General features: G+C 55.0%; 1 protein-coding gene across 1 annotated transcript; it reads left to right on the top strand.

The window, feature by feature from the left end:
* Positions 1-51: 51 nt before the first annotated feature.
* KASH5 (KASH domain containing 5) lies at positions 52-8,985 on the top strand. Its single transcript, XM_036834120.1, has 9 exons — positions 52-132; positions 380-439; positions 1,444-1,508; positions 1,672-1,759; positions 2,062-2,184; positions 4,311-4,369; positions 6,183-6,228; positions 7,719-7,783; positions 7,867-8,985. The coding sequence occupies exons 1-9, from the start codon at positions 52-54 to the stop codon at positions 8,288-8,290; spliced, it is 1,011 nt and encodes a 336-aa protein (XP_036690015.1). The 3' UTR covers positions 8,291-8,985.
* The last annotated feature ends 3,329 nt before the right edge of the window (positions 8,986-12,314 follow it).

The following is a 12,314-nucleotide window of genomic DNA, read 5'->3' as shown; positions in this document are numbered from 1 at the left end:
CATGAAGGGAGGTTGAGGAGAGGGGCTCGGGAGAGTGGGCGGGCCAGACAGATGGACGGGCGACTTCCTTGGCAGCGGCAGCTCTACGAGTGTGAACACCTCATTTGCCAGCGAGACGCCATCCTCTCCGAGGTGAGGGGGCTGGGGGGAAACATTTGCCTTCTGTGTGTCTCCTGCCCCGAGTCTGCAAAGGGAAGTCCTGCTTGGCTCTAATCCTTGGATAATTAGCCAGGAGAGATCAGAGTGGTTCTCGGGAAACTGGTGCTCTCCCTCAGGCCCTAGCTCTTCCCCCAAGCCCACCCTGGCTGTCCCCCCAACACCCAGCCTCAGTGTCTTCAGGGGGCTGGGCCCAGACTCAGTCAGCTTTGGGCTTTCCCAGCGTACTCGCCACGCGGAGAGTCTGGCCAAGACCTTGGAGGAGTACAGAACCACAACCCAGGTAACCCACTGGCCTGGCCCCACTCTCCCCACTTCTCTTTTGCCATCTCTGGGATTTGCTGCCTCCTTCTGTCTCTGTTGATCTTTTCCAAGTCTCCACGTCTTGTTTCTCCCATCGCTACTGTTTGACTGTGTGTCTCTCTCCCTCTCTGTCTCTCTCTGCCTTTTCACTTTTCCTCTGTTCCTTCCTTTCTCTCTTTCTCTCTCTCTCTCTCTCTGTATCTCCATCTCCTATCCACATTCCTTTTTTTTTTTTTTTATTTACTTATTTATTTATTTGGCTACGTCGGGTCTTAGTTGCAGCACGCGGGCTCTTTGTTGCGGTGCACGGGCTTCTCTAGTTGCGGCGCGCCGGCTTCTCTCTAGTTGTGGTGCATGGGCTCCAGAGCGCGCAGGCTCAGTAGCTGTGGCGCACGGGCTTAGTTGCCCCGTGGCAGGTGGGATCTTAGTTCCCCAACGAGGGATCGAACCCACGTCCCCTGCATTGGAAGGCAGATTCTTAACCAATGTACCACCAGGGAAATCCCTCCCATCCACTTTGATTCTCTGTGGGTGACTTCTCACCACATCTCCCCTCCTCCTATTTCTGTATCTCTGCCGGGCTTGTTTAGATTCTTGTCTCTGCCTCTCTCTGGGTCTAGTCCCTCTGTCTCCTGAGGCAACTCCTCTTTCTGTCCCTTGTCTTCAGAGTCTCTTGCACCCCGTGTGTCTCTTGCCTCTCTGTGAATCTGTTTCTGTGTCTCTCGTTTTTCCATGTGTTTCCATCTCTGCCTTCCTTTTCTTAATTTTCCTGACTGATAGGTTACCTCCTGGGTTCCTGTTGCTCTTTGCCTCTCTTTGGCTTCCTAAGTTTCTGTCACTGTTTCTTCCCCTTCTCCCTTGGCAATACGTGTCTGGAGGAGCCCAAAGAAGTCACAGGAGTGGAACTGACCTTGGAAGAGGAGCCCAGGCATGGGGGGTGGGGAAAAACGGAGACCCAGGGGTCCCCCACTCCTTCCTTTGCAGGAACTGAGGCTGGAAATCTCACACCTGGAGGAGCAGCTGAGTCAGACCCATGAGGGGCTGGATGAGTGAGTGGAATGGCGGGGGTGGAGGAGGCAGGAGGGGAGCCCCAGGACAGGGACCCCTGGCCTCCAGCCCCAAGGTGGGCAGGGCAGCAACCCCAGCATAGGCTGACTGACAGGTGGTGGGCAGGCATGGAGACAGCCTTCCCCGTCCTGACTGTGTGGACAGGCTACCCGAAGGGGCTCAGGTGAGGAGAGTGGACTGGACCAAGCTGCCACCACCATCGCTGGGTGTGGAGATCCAGGCCATTCGGCAGGTGGGCCTGACACCCCCAGAACACCCTAACCCACCACCAGCGGCAACTCTGACCCAGCCCTCTCGCCCCACCCCGGTTCCCCCAGGACCATCTCAGTCCTTAACTTCATCCCTAACCCAGTCCTTGGTCTGGGCACCAAACCCCTCCTGGGTGCTGCCCCCCCCGACTCCCCAGCCCAGCCTCACACCACCTCCCTTCCACCTCCCATCCTCACGCCTCAGCCCATCTCCATCCCACCCCTGACCTGTCTTCTGCCTTAATCTGACTCTCCCTGGCCTCAGAAACAACTTCTTCTCTCCCAGAAACAAGAAGTGGCAGCCGCCGACCTCTCCAGCCCTTTGTGTGGCGTGTGGCAGTGGGAGGAGGTCATCAATGAGACCAATGAGGAAGCTGAGTTTCCACCTGAAGCCCCAACTGGGGGGCAGGTGAGCACAGGAGGGACTCTGAGACCACCGGATCCAGGGGCCGGGAGAGGGGCCTGGGACACCATGTGCCTTCACTGTTCCCCATCTCATAGACAGATGTTGACTGAGGGCCTGCTGGGTGTTGGCCAAGGAGCCCCTGGCCAGACAGGACACCACCTCTGCCCTCTAGGGACTGGCCTGCTGGTGTGGGAGACAAAAGTGGACAAAGCAACACGCAAACTGCATGGTGGTGGTTGTTGTCCTTATTTCAAATACACTGTCAGGAATCTCCTTAGTTTAAATGGTGCTACAGCGGGAAGGGAGTAAGTGAATTGTTCTTCCTGACACCATAAAGGTACATTAAGCATTTACCTTTTGAATATGTCACCTTTAAGAAAAACTTAACAAGCCCGCTGTGTAATCTTGAATTCAACAATAGCCATTGTTTTATGACTTCCGTAATTACCTGAACAATATTTCAAACGTTGTTTGAAACAATGAAGACAACTCATCTTCAGTGTTCACAGCTGAAAAGTGAGATTTTAAGCTGTTAGTGCCAGAAGAATTCCTTTTTTTTAAGGAAATATTGCTAACAGCTCTGTAAACAACGCTGTATTGTCTTGAAAATTATACTGCTTCAAAGCTGTTCATCATCCTTAAAGGACAAACTCGTTTCTCTGTTCACTTTTTCCCTGAGTTGAGAGAAGCTTCTGTTTCTCTTGACACCAGCGCTCCTGTTGGATTCCTCGCTGACCTCTCCCACTGCCTCTGCGAGGTTTAGGCACCCTCATCGTTCATCCTGTTACTCATGGGAAACTGAGGCTCAGAGGGAGGTCACACAGCTTTTGGGGGGCAGGGCCGCGCTCCTCGGGGGACATGTAAGTTAGAGCGAGCTTCTGCTGAGAGCGGTCCGTTGCCTCCTGGAGGGGAAGACTGACCCGGGCCTCCGGGTGCTGCCTGCGCTGGCTCCTGGGGACACAGAGCAGAATCATTCAGGGCCTGGATCCTCTAGCGCTCAAGGCCTGGTAGAGATCATGCAATCAGGCCATCCCAGTGCAGGATAAGCCACGTGCTAGAGGTGGCGGCGGGCCCTGTGGGAGCCTAGAGAAGAGAGTTTCCATGTCGGGTAGGCGACTGAAGGAGATATCACAGGGAGACTGACACGAGTTTATTTTGAAGAAAGAAAGAGAGAAGTTAAGTGGTGTGAGAAAGGAGAGGTCTTCCAGGCAGTGGGAATAGTAAATGCAAGGATGTGGGAGCGTGAAACCCCATAACATGTTTGGGGAGCAGAGGGCAGTTGGGGGTGACTAGTGAGAGATGAGGTCTGGCTGGATAATGAAAAGAATTCCCTGTCAATGAAGCTGAGAGGTTGTGCTTTTCTCCATCAAGCCACAGGAAGGCTGAGGGTAGGGAGGGGCAGGTCAGCTCTGGATGTAGAAAGACCCCTCTGGGGCCACACGGGGACTGACTGGAGGCTGATAGCCTGGGAGGCCAGGGAGGAGGCTGGGGCAGTGGTCCAGAGGTAGAGGGTGAAGGTTGAGCCAGACCAGGGCCTTGGGATGGAGAAAAAGGGACAGGCAGAGAGAATTGGGGCAGGGAGACAGAGCTGCCGACCCGCTGACAGCAGGGTTGAGGGCGCTGGATTCCGGGAAGGGAGTAGACAGAAAGACGCTGAACTTAGCTTGCAACCCTCTGAGGTAAACACCCTGAGGGATAGGGGGGTGCTTCTCGGGGGCAGTGGTGCACAAGGCTGGAGCTCAGGGATGTATTTAGAAAAGTGTCGAGTTGGTGGTTGAGACCACAGGCAAGGATGGATGTCTCCAGAGAAAATGGAGGGGGACCTGGGTCCCCAAGACTGGGAACTTGGGAGGAGAAGGGTGTTGGAAGGGAAACGCTGAGCCTCTTCAGGTCCCAGATGAGTGTGAGAGGCTTGTAGGAGTGTGAGAGGTGCAGGGGGACCTGAACGCCTGGGTCCTGAAGGAGAAAGGGGCTCGGTGGAACAACTGTCCCGTTTCTGGCTTCTGCTCCTGGAGGGATGATAGAGCCATCCTCAAGGGGGGCCCAAGAGGAGGGCGGGTCTTAGAAGCAGGTGGTGGATTCTTGGCAGGTGTTGCAGCCTGGGAGACCTAAGCTTTTCTTTCCCACAGAGACACTTCCAGGGAGAGCCTGCGTACGCTCATGAAGGAAGGAAGGAGCGATCAATGTGGTAAGAAGATTGGTCCTCCCTGAGCCATCCCTCTGCCTCGAGGTGATGCCAACTCTCAGACGGCTAGAGTATAAGGCCTGGAAGAGCCCTGAGGGAGTGCATCACTCATTCCCTCGTTCATTCATGCTGAGGCCACCCTGGGCCTGTGGACCAGGATGAGTGAGACCTAGCCCTGCCCTCAGACCCTGATAGTTCCAGGAGGACATCCAGCACCCAACCCCACCTGGGGGGAAATACTTTTGGAGGAGGCCCTGCTGGGGGTCCTTTAGGAGAGGTATTCGTATAGGAGGCCCTTAGACAAGAAGACAGTTGTCAGGCAGATGGGACAGCTCAGTCCCTAAGTCACTGTCACTGAACACACCTCTCCCAAGGCCTCCAGGGAGCCCTGGGATGAATGAGACCCAGACTGTGCCCCAGGAGAGCAGCCAGACAGTTGGGAGATCACCAGGGGCTCTGGAATCAGACAGCCTGGGTTCAAATCCCAGCTCGGTTACTTTGTGACGGGGTGGAGTGAGCCCCTGCCCTGCGATTGTTACCGACTGTTACGAGGCTCATGTGCAGCCCCCGAGGATAGAGAAAGCACTAGATGTCTGGGCCCACCCTCCTCCATGGGGCCTCTGCCTTCCTGTGGTGCCTCTCTCTCCCCCCTCCCCTCTTGCAGGCTCCCGGCTGCGGCAACTAATGAGGCTGCCTGCCACGGTCTCTAATTGGACTTGTCTGGGAAAGCTGAGATTGGGCAGGATGGGGGCCCTGGAGCTGTGACCTCCCCCTGCGTCACCAGGGAATGGAAGAGGGGGCTGAGCAGCAGCGGAGACAAGGGCTGGCGCAGGGGCTGGACTTCCGAGTTTCCGGGGTGGGGGGTGGTGCGGTGGGCAGGGGCAGTATGATCCACAGATTGGGAAGCTGGGAGTGAGGGAAGTGGTGAATCCTCTGACCCCTAGACGTGACCAGGGGTGAGAGCTTGGACCTTGAGAGAGGGGCTGGGGGTCCCTGAATAGAAGTCCCAGAGGATCAGACAGCTGTTTGTCTGACTGGGGCAGAGGCTGGGGCCCACGAGCCTGGATTGGATGGGAGTTGAGGAAACAGCTGTATCCTGAGGGTGCTGGGCCTGAAGCTGGTAGCTAAGGCTGGAAGGTTGGATCCCTGATCCCCAGCGAAGGTGGTGGCAGGTGGTGTGGACCTCTGGGTCTCCAAGGGACGTCAGGGCTGGCCAGCTTGAGGCCTGAGCCCCCAGAGAGGCATTTCAGGGGCTCAGACAGCTGTGACCGTAGGAGGCGCAGAGGCTGGAGCTTGCACACTTAAGAGAAATGATTTGGGATGGGGGCAGGGCCCACACAGTTGGGTTCTGGAGTCAGGGGAGTCTGAGCTGGAGTCCCAGTTCTCAAAGAAGACCCAGTGAGACTGAGACTGACTGAAAATGGCGCAACCCACCAGGCAGGAAGCTGGGCCAGGGAGTGGGGTCCCGGAGGGATCTGAGTGTCTGGTGTTTTGGGTGCGAGAGAACCAGAAGCCTCTGATCGGCCGGGGGATCAGCTGGGAAAGTAGCAGCTGAGAAAGCCAATGAGGTGGAGAGGCCCCCGACCCTGTAGGAGTCACATACTCTGGAGAATTTGGTGAAAAATTCCCCTGAAAAAATACAGATGCTGAGACCTGCTCGCAACAGTTTGCTTGTGGGGCTCCAGGATATCCTCCAGGTCTCTCCAGGGTGCCCATCCATGTTAAGAGCCCTCCTTTAAAGGTTCTGCCACACAGCGGGCGAATGGGAACCAGGCAGGGGAGACAGATGCTTGCAGCAACTTTCTTGTCGCCCCAGGTTGCCCAGAAGAGAGAAAGAAGAGGAAGCAGAGATCCGGGTCACGGTAGGCAGTCCCCAGCACCGTCCACTGCAGGCCCTCAGATGAGGCTGCTGTAGTCACAGCTCCTCCCCAGCCCCTGCCCACACCCCCAAGCAGACAGAAAAATAGTTTGGCCAAGAGATAACAATGCCCTCGCTGCAGCTAATGAGAGCAGACGGTACCGTAGAGGGAGGCTGCAGGCCAGCGGGCGGCCAGAATGTTCCCAGGGGACCCCCCAAGCACACGTACAGGGCTGCAGCTGCTACACCACAGACGTGGCTACACCCCCGGGTTGCAAACGTGCACACGCACAAGCGCCCACACTCTCAGGAAGGGCCGGACCCTCCCCGGCCAGCCCCAGAACTCCCTGTCACAGCTGCCCTGCCCGGTACCACCCACGCCAGCTCCTTTGCTCCTCAAAGTGGCAGGTGACAATCCTGATTCTTAGGCAAGGGAAGAGAGGGAAGGAAATTTGGCGAGGTCAGAAGCCTGCAGTCCTCAGATAAGAACCGTGAGCCCCAAAGGTGTGCCAGCCTCCGTTCCAGGCACCTGGGACCCTTCAGGGTCCACACCGTCCAACATGGTCTCTCTAAGCAGCCTGACCCCAAGCCCACTTCTTTCCCACCACACCACGCTCCCTTCCATGGAGACTGGGGCCTCACCTCAGTTTCCTCGCGGCTAGTGTGACAACGATCTTTACCCAGCTCTCAGGGTGAGGATAAGTGTTAAGGATCAGGTTGTAAAGTGCCTGGCACAGAGCAGACACACAGGAGGTGACAGTGGTGAAGATAGTGGCTGGGGTTGGTGTTCCTGGAACTCTTTATTTATTATTGTATTGTTATTACCATATCATCATCTACAGAGCAAAGGCATGGGTGGGAAAGCCTGAGATCTGCAGAGGGTACGCCCTTTCAGAAAGACACGGGGGATGAGGTGGGAAAGTGAGTCAGGAGGAATATTTGGGGCTTTAATCTTAAAGCACCTGCTGGGCCTGGCGCAAGGCAGGAAGATGGACCCAAAGAGTATCCACGGTGGACTAGGCCCAGCCAAGGGCTGGGCTCCTCAAGAAGATGGGGTCTCTGCCCTCAGGGAGCCTGGATACTTCCAGAATCAGACGGAAGATGGAAATAATAATGTTGAGTAGCTCACGCAGTTATTGCGCGCTCACTGTCTGCCAGGCACTGTTCTGAGCCCGCCTCCTGATCTTTTGGTTTTTGCCCACATTCACTCATTCAGTCTCCACTTCAGCCCTGTGGGGTGGGTGCCGTCATCATCCCCGTCCAGCACGTGGAGAAAGTGGGGCCTGGAGAGATGGGGTGACGTGCCAAGGGACACATAGCAGGAAACTGGCAGAGCTGGGAGCCCAGCGCAGCAGTGTGTCTCCGGGAGGCTCACGCACTGAACCACTGTGTCCCACCCCCTTCCATGTTGTCACTTGTGTCCAGTGGGCTGAACCGAGCACCGCTCCCCATCCAGGACCCGGTGTCTCAAGTTTGTCTCCTTTGTCCTTCCAGGTGGATCTCCCCATCCCTCTGGGAGACTCACACCCTGGAGACATCCCGGGAAGCCCTCCCGAGAGGTAGCGGGACCCAAGGGCCTGGGGGCGGACTTGGGGGCAGAGAAAAAGTCCAGCACTATCGCCCTGCCTTCCTTTCCCCCCAGCAGGCCCTCAGAGCCGGAGCTGCAGCAAGCCCTGGTGCCGGTGGTGAAGGAGCTGGTCCCAATCAGGAGGCCAGTCTGGGGCCACCTCTGCCTGCGCCCCCTGCACCCCCAGCAGCTCAGGTGCACCCCAAGGCGTCTCCAGAGGGAGGGTGATGGTCAGACATCAGGGCACTGCCGGGATACCCTGGGCTCCCCTGGGCCCCCCAAGCACTGTGCTGCCTCCCCACAGAGTCACTCGGCACCCGCTGATCCCGGTGCCGGTCCTGGGCCTGCTGCTGCTGCTGCTGCTGCTGCTGCTGCTGCTCTCGGTCCGGCTGCTGGGCCAGTCCCCGCCCCCCGCCTGGCCCCACCTCCAGCTCTGCTACCTCCAGCCGCCCCCGGTGTGAGGCACGCTTCCCGCCGCCTCAGAGCGAGCAGCGTCTAGTTCAGTGACTTACCTGGGGCTCTTTTTACTGTTAATCCCGTGGGTGTGCCACTGTGATTCGGGATTATCCCATTGCCGGGATCCCGGATACAGTGCTCCAGGGTCCACAGCCCTGTATTGGGTTTTTATGTGAAGTCTCTTGGTTTTTTAACATTGGCAACTACATTTCTTAACAATAGCAAAACACAGCCAATAATGGATTAAGCACTAGGGGTTATATTTCCCTCACAAAACAAGTCTGGAGGAGGGCAGTTGAGGACCCACAGCTCAGTCTCCATAGCACCGGGACCAGCGTGCTGTGATTCTCTGTGACTCTCTTGGCCCTTCCCCTGTGCTCAGGAGATGGCAGGTGTTGTAGCTTCATACATCATGTCTGCAGGGAGAAGGGGACACATCTCTTCCTTTTTATAAAGAAAAGCAATAGCCTTCCCAAAGCCAGCAGCAGACTCTGTCTCGTCGGCCAGAACTGTTTGGCATGACCACCCCTAGCTGCAAGGGCAACTCGGAGAGCAAGCATCTCTCCTGGCAGAAAGAGGGAGAACAAGATGTGGGCCAGGCACACACATAGATGTCACCAACGGCCAGCAGGAAAGGGTGTGCCATTTGTTCATTCAGCAAACACTTAGTGCTCATCTATTTGCCATGGCTAGACCTTAGAAGACAGAAAAATAGACCCTCCAATGCCAGGCTGAGGAGCACTGATTTTTCTCCTGAGGCTGATGGGAGTTTGGGGGACATTTAATTACTTGTTTTTGGTTATTTACTTTGTAATTGAGGTATAACTTACATACAATGATAAATGGACAAATCTCAAGTATCAGCTGGATAAATTATTGCACATGTAAACATCCATGAAACCAAATCCCAGGTCAAGATATAGAACAGTTTCAGCACTGCAGAGGCTTCCTTGGGAGAGCTTTGAGCAAGGCAGGACAGTGATAGAGGTAGCTACAGGCTCTGTGAGAGCTCAGGAAAAGCACCTAACCCAGCCTGGGAGGTTAGAGATTTCTTCCCAAATAGGTGACATCTGCATTTAGTCTTGAAAGATGGGTAAGGTTGGTTATAGTAAACAGGGGCGGGGGAGGGTGTTCCAGGCAGAGGGAAAAAAGTGTGTGAAGACCAGGTGGTTGGAAAGCACCTCTGTGTGTAGAAAGCCATAGGCAGCACCATGTTGCTTGGATTTAAAAAAAAAAAAAAAAAAGCCAGGGAAGGATTTGAGGCTTTAGAGTTGTGAGAAAAAAGATAGGTAGACAAGAGCCCATTAAGGGTTTTGAACACCAGCTTGAACTCTACTGTCAAGTGCCCAAGAAAGGGCTGTGATCAGGGAAGGGGCAGAATCAACTATGGGTGGGAAAGAGACCTTCTGAGCCTGTATAGAGGGTGAATAATAATGGAGTGAGGCTGGAGGCAGGAGGTGGGGAGAAGGCTGGGGCCATGGTCCAGGTGAGAGAGCATGAGGCCTGAGCTGGGCTGGGTGCATGGATGGAAAAAAGGGCAGAGCAGAAAGAGGCAGAGCAGGAAGGACAGAGCCAGGACTGACAGGCTATGAAGGAGGATGAAGAGGGAAGGGGCAAGGACTGCACCTGCATCTGACCCAGTGACTGGTAGACAGTGGAGCCATTCCCAACATGGAGAACCCATGAGAAGGGGTGGGCTTGGGGGGGACACTCTGAGCTCATGTGGGGAGGAGTGAGTGTCTGGGTTCCAAGAAGTGGCTGGAGCCCTGAGCATTGGGCTTTCTGTCTGGAAATGGGGGTCTGGATGTTATTAGCTGTGATGGCGATTGAAGTGTGGGGATTGCTGAAATTTCCTGAGGAGAGGGGAGTAGAGTGAGAAGGGAAGGGGTTTGGGCACCATTTTGTGAAAAGCCTCAAATGCTAGGCAAGAGATTTGGGAGGAGGGACTTCCCTGGTGGTCCAGTGGTTAAGACTCCCCGCTCCCAACGCAGGGGAACCAGTTTCGATCCCTGGTCAGGAAACTAGATCCCGCATGCTGCAACGACGATTCCCGCAAATAAGACCCTGCGCAGCCTAATTAATTAATTAAATAAAAAATTAAAAAAAAGACGTGGGGAGGAAGTATAGGAAGAGCACAGGCCAAGACGGAGTTACCAGGCCCATCAGCAAACAGAGGATGAGGCTTCTCACAGGGTTGATGTGAGGCTGAAAGAGCCAATACAATGGTATGTGGAAGAGTGCCCAGCATATAGTAACTGCTCATAACATTTTAATTCTCTTTCTCCATGAGAGTAGTGGAATGGTCTAGACTTCTGAAGTGGCACAGATTTGGGTTCCAATTATCCTTCACTAGCGCTGACAACTTGGGGAAATGATTCCTGACCTTCAGAGCCATGTTTCTTTGTAAAATTTGGCCAACTCCCCATAGTTGTAAGGAATAAATACAGTTAGTTATTCATTGTTCAGTATTTCTGAATAACAGGGAAACAGGCCACACCCCACAGCCTAAGGGCCAATTAGGGCGCGGTCCGCCTCTCGGAAATGCAAATTACAGGAGAGCTTGCCAATCACCAAGCGCCAGCCCCGCCCCCTGTCCTCACGTCGACTCGCCCAGCTCCACTCTCTTCTAGACCAATCAGAGCGCAGTCCGTGCGAGCTGCGCCACGGGAGCTAGGTTCAGAAACCTCGCAGTCCAGTTAAGGGAGTGAGTGGTCACCACTGAGGGGCGGGGCGGAAGGGCTGGCCGAGCCGAGAGAGAGAGAGAGAGAGAGAGAGAGACAGAGACAGAGACAGAGAGACAGAGACAGAGAGAGACAGAGAGAGAGAGAGAGACAGAGAGAGAGAGAGACTGATTGGCTGCTTCCTTACTTCCTTCACCGGTGGGCCAGGTGTTTCCCCGCCTCCATCCCGTTCCTCCAGGAGCCTAAAGCCTTTCTCCTTTCTCCTCTCCTCCCGCCCCGCCCAGGCGCCCCAATGGTCTCCCGGGAGGCGCGCAGTTAGAAAACCCTGAAAAAACTGCTGCAGCCTGCTGCAAGAGAGGCGGAAACCCTTTTCTGTTTTTTATTTTATTTTGGGGGGCTGCGGCCCCGTGGCTTTCGGGATCTTAGTTCCCTGACCAGGGATTGAACTCGCCCCAGCAGTGAACGCGCCGAGTCCTAACCACTGGATCACCAGGGAATTCCTGGAAACCCTTTTCTAATAATGTGTTTGGCTTCCAGAAGGGCGTACTTAAGTCTTCTAATGGTGTATCTGGTTTAATCCTCAAAATAGGTGAGGAAAATGAGGCTGGAAGGTTAGAAGCCCTTCCCAATACCACACAAGTAGGTTTAGGGGAACCCGGTTTTGAATGGCAGATGCATCTCCAGAGTCCCCCCACCGCCGCCCCCCCCAACTTTCCAATGCACCCAAAGAGAAGTCGGGAAGTGATGCGAGAGCGGAAAAAGAGAAATTCAGAGAAAATGAGAGCCGGGAGAGAGACGGAGACCTAAAAGAAGAAAGAAAGAAAAAAAAGACACGAAGGAGACAGGCAGAGAAAAAAGAAAGTGATTAAGAATGGAAGGAAGAGTTTTAGGCAGAAAGAAGAGTCGAGAGAGGAGACAGAGATTCCCCAGAAGGCCGGGAAGCCATGAAGGTGAAAAAGAAGTATAGAGACTCCAAGAGAGAAGGACAGATACCCAGAGAGCAACAGAGAGCCAGAGAAAGAGGCAGTGACTCAGAGGGGGACAGAGACCTGGGAGGTTACAAAGAACAAGAGAAGGGGACAGAGTCGGGGGTGGGGTGGGAGCAGATATGCGAGTGGAGAGGGACAAAGGCACAGAGTGAGAGGAAAGGACAGAGCTGGGGCGGTAGTGCAGAGAGAGAGAGGATGAGTAGAGTGGGAGATGAGAAAAGAGAGAGGGAACTGGAGGTAGACGCCAGCGTAGCGGACGCAGGGCCCGCCCCCGTGCACACACACACACACACACACACACACCCTCCCATTACACACACACACACACGAAGCACAGGAAGGAGGCGCAGTCCCGACGCACAGCAGGGTCTTTATTAAGGTGGGGCGGGCTGGGCGT

Source organism: Balaenoptera musculus, chromosome 19, assembly GCF_009873245.2.
Source record: "Balaenoptera musculus isolate JJ_BM4_2016_0621 chromosome 19, mBalMus1.pri.v3, whole genome shotgun sequence".
Taxonomy (NCBI): Eukaryota; Metazoa; Chordata; class Mammalia; order Artiodactyla; family Balaenopteridae; genus Balaenoptera; species Balaenoptera musculus.
Note: the sequence above shows the minus strand (reverse complement) of the source record. Positions and strands in the feature narration are given on the sequence as shown.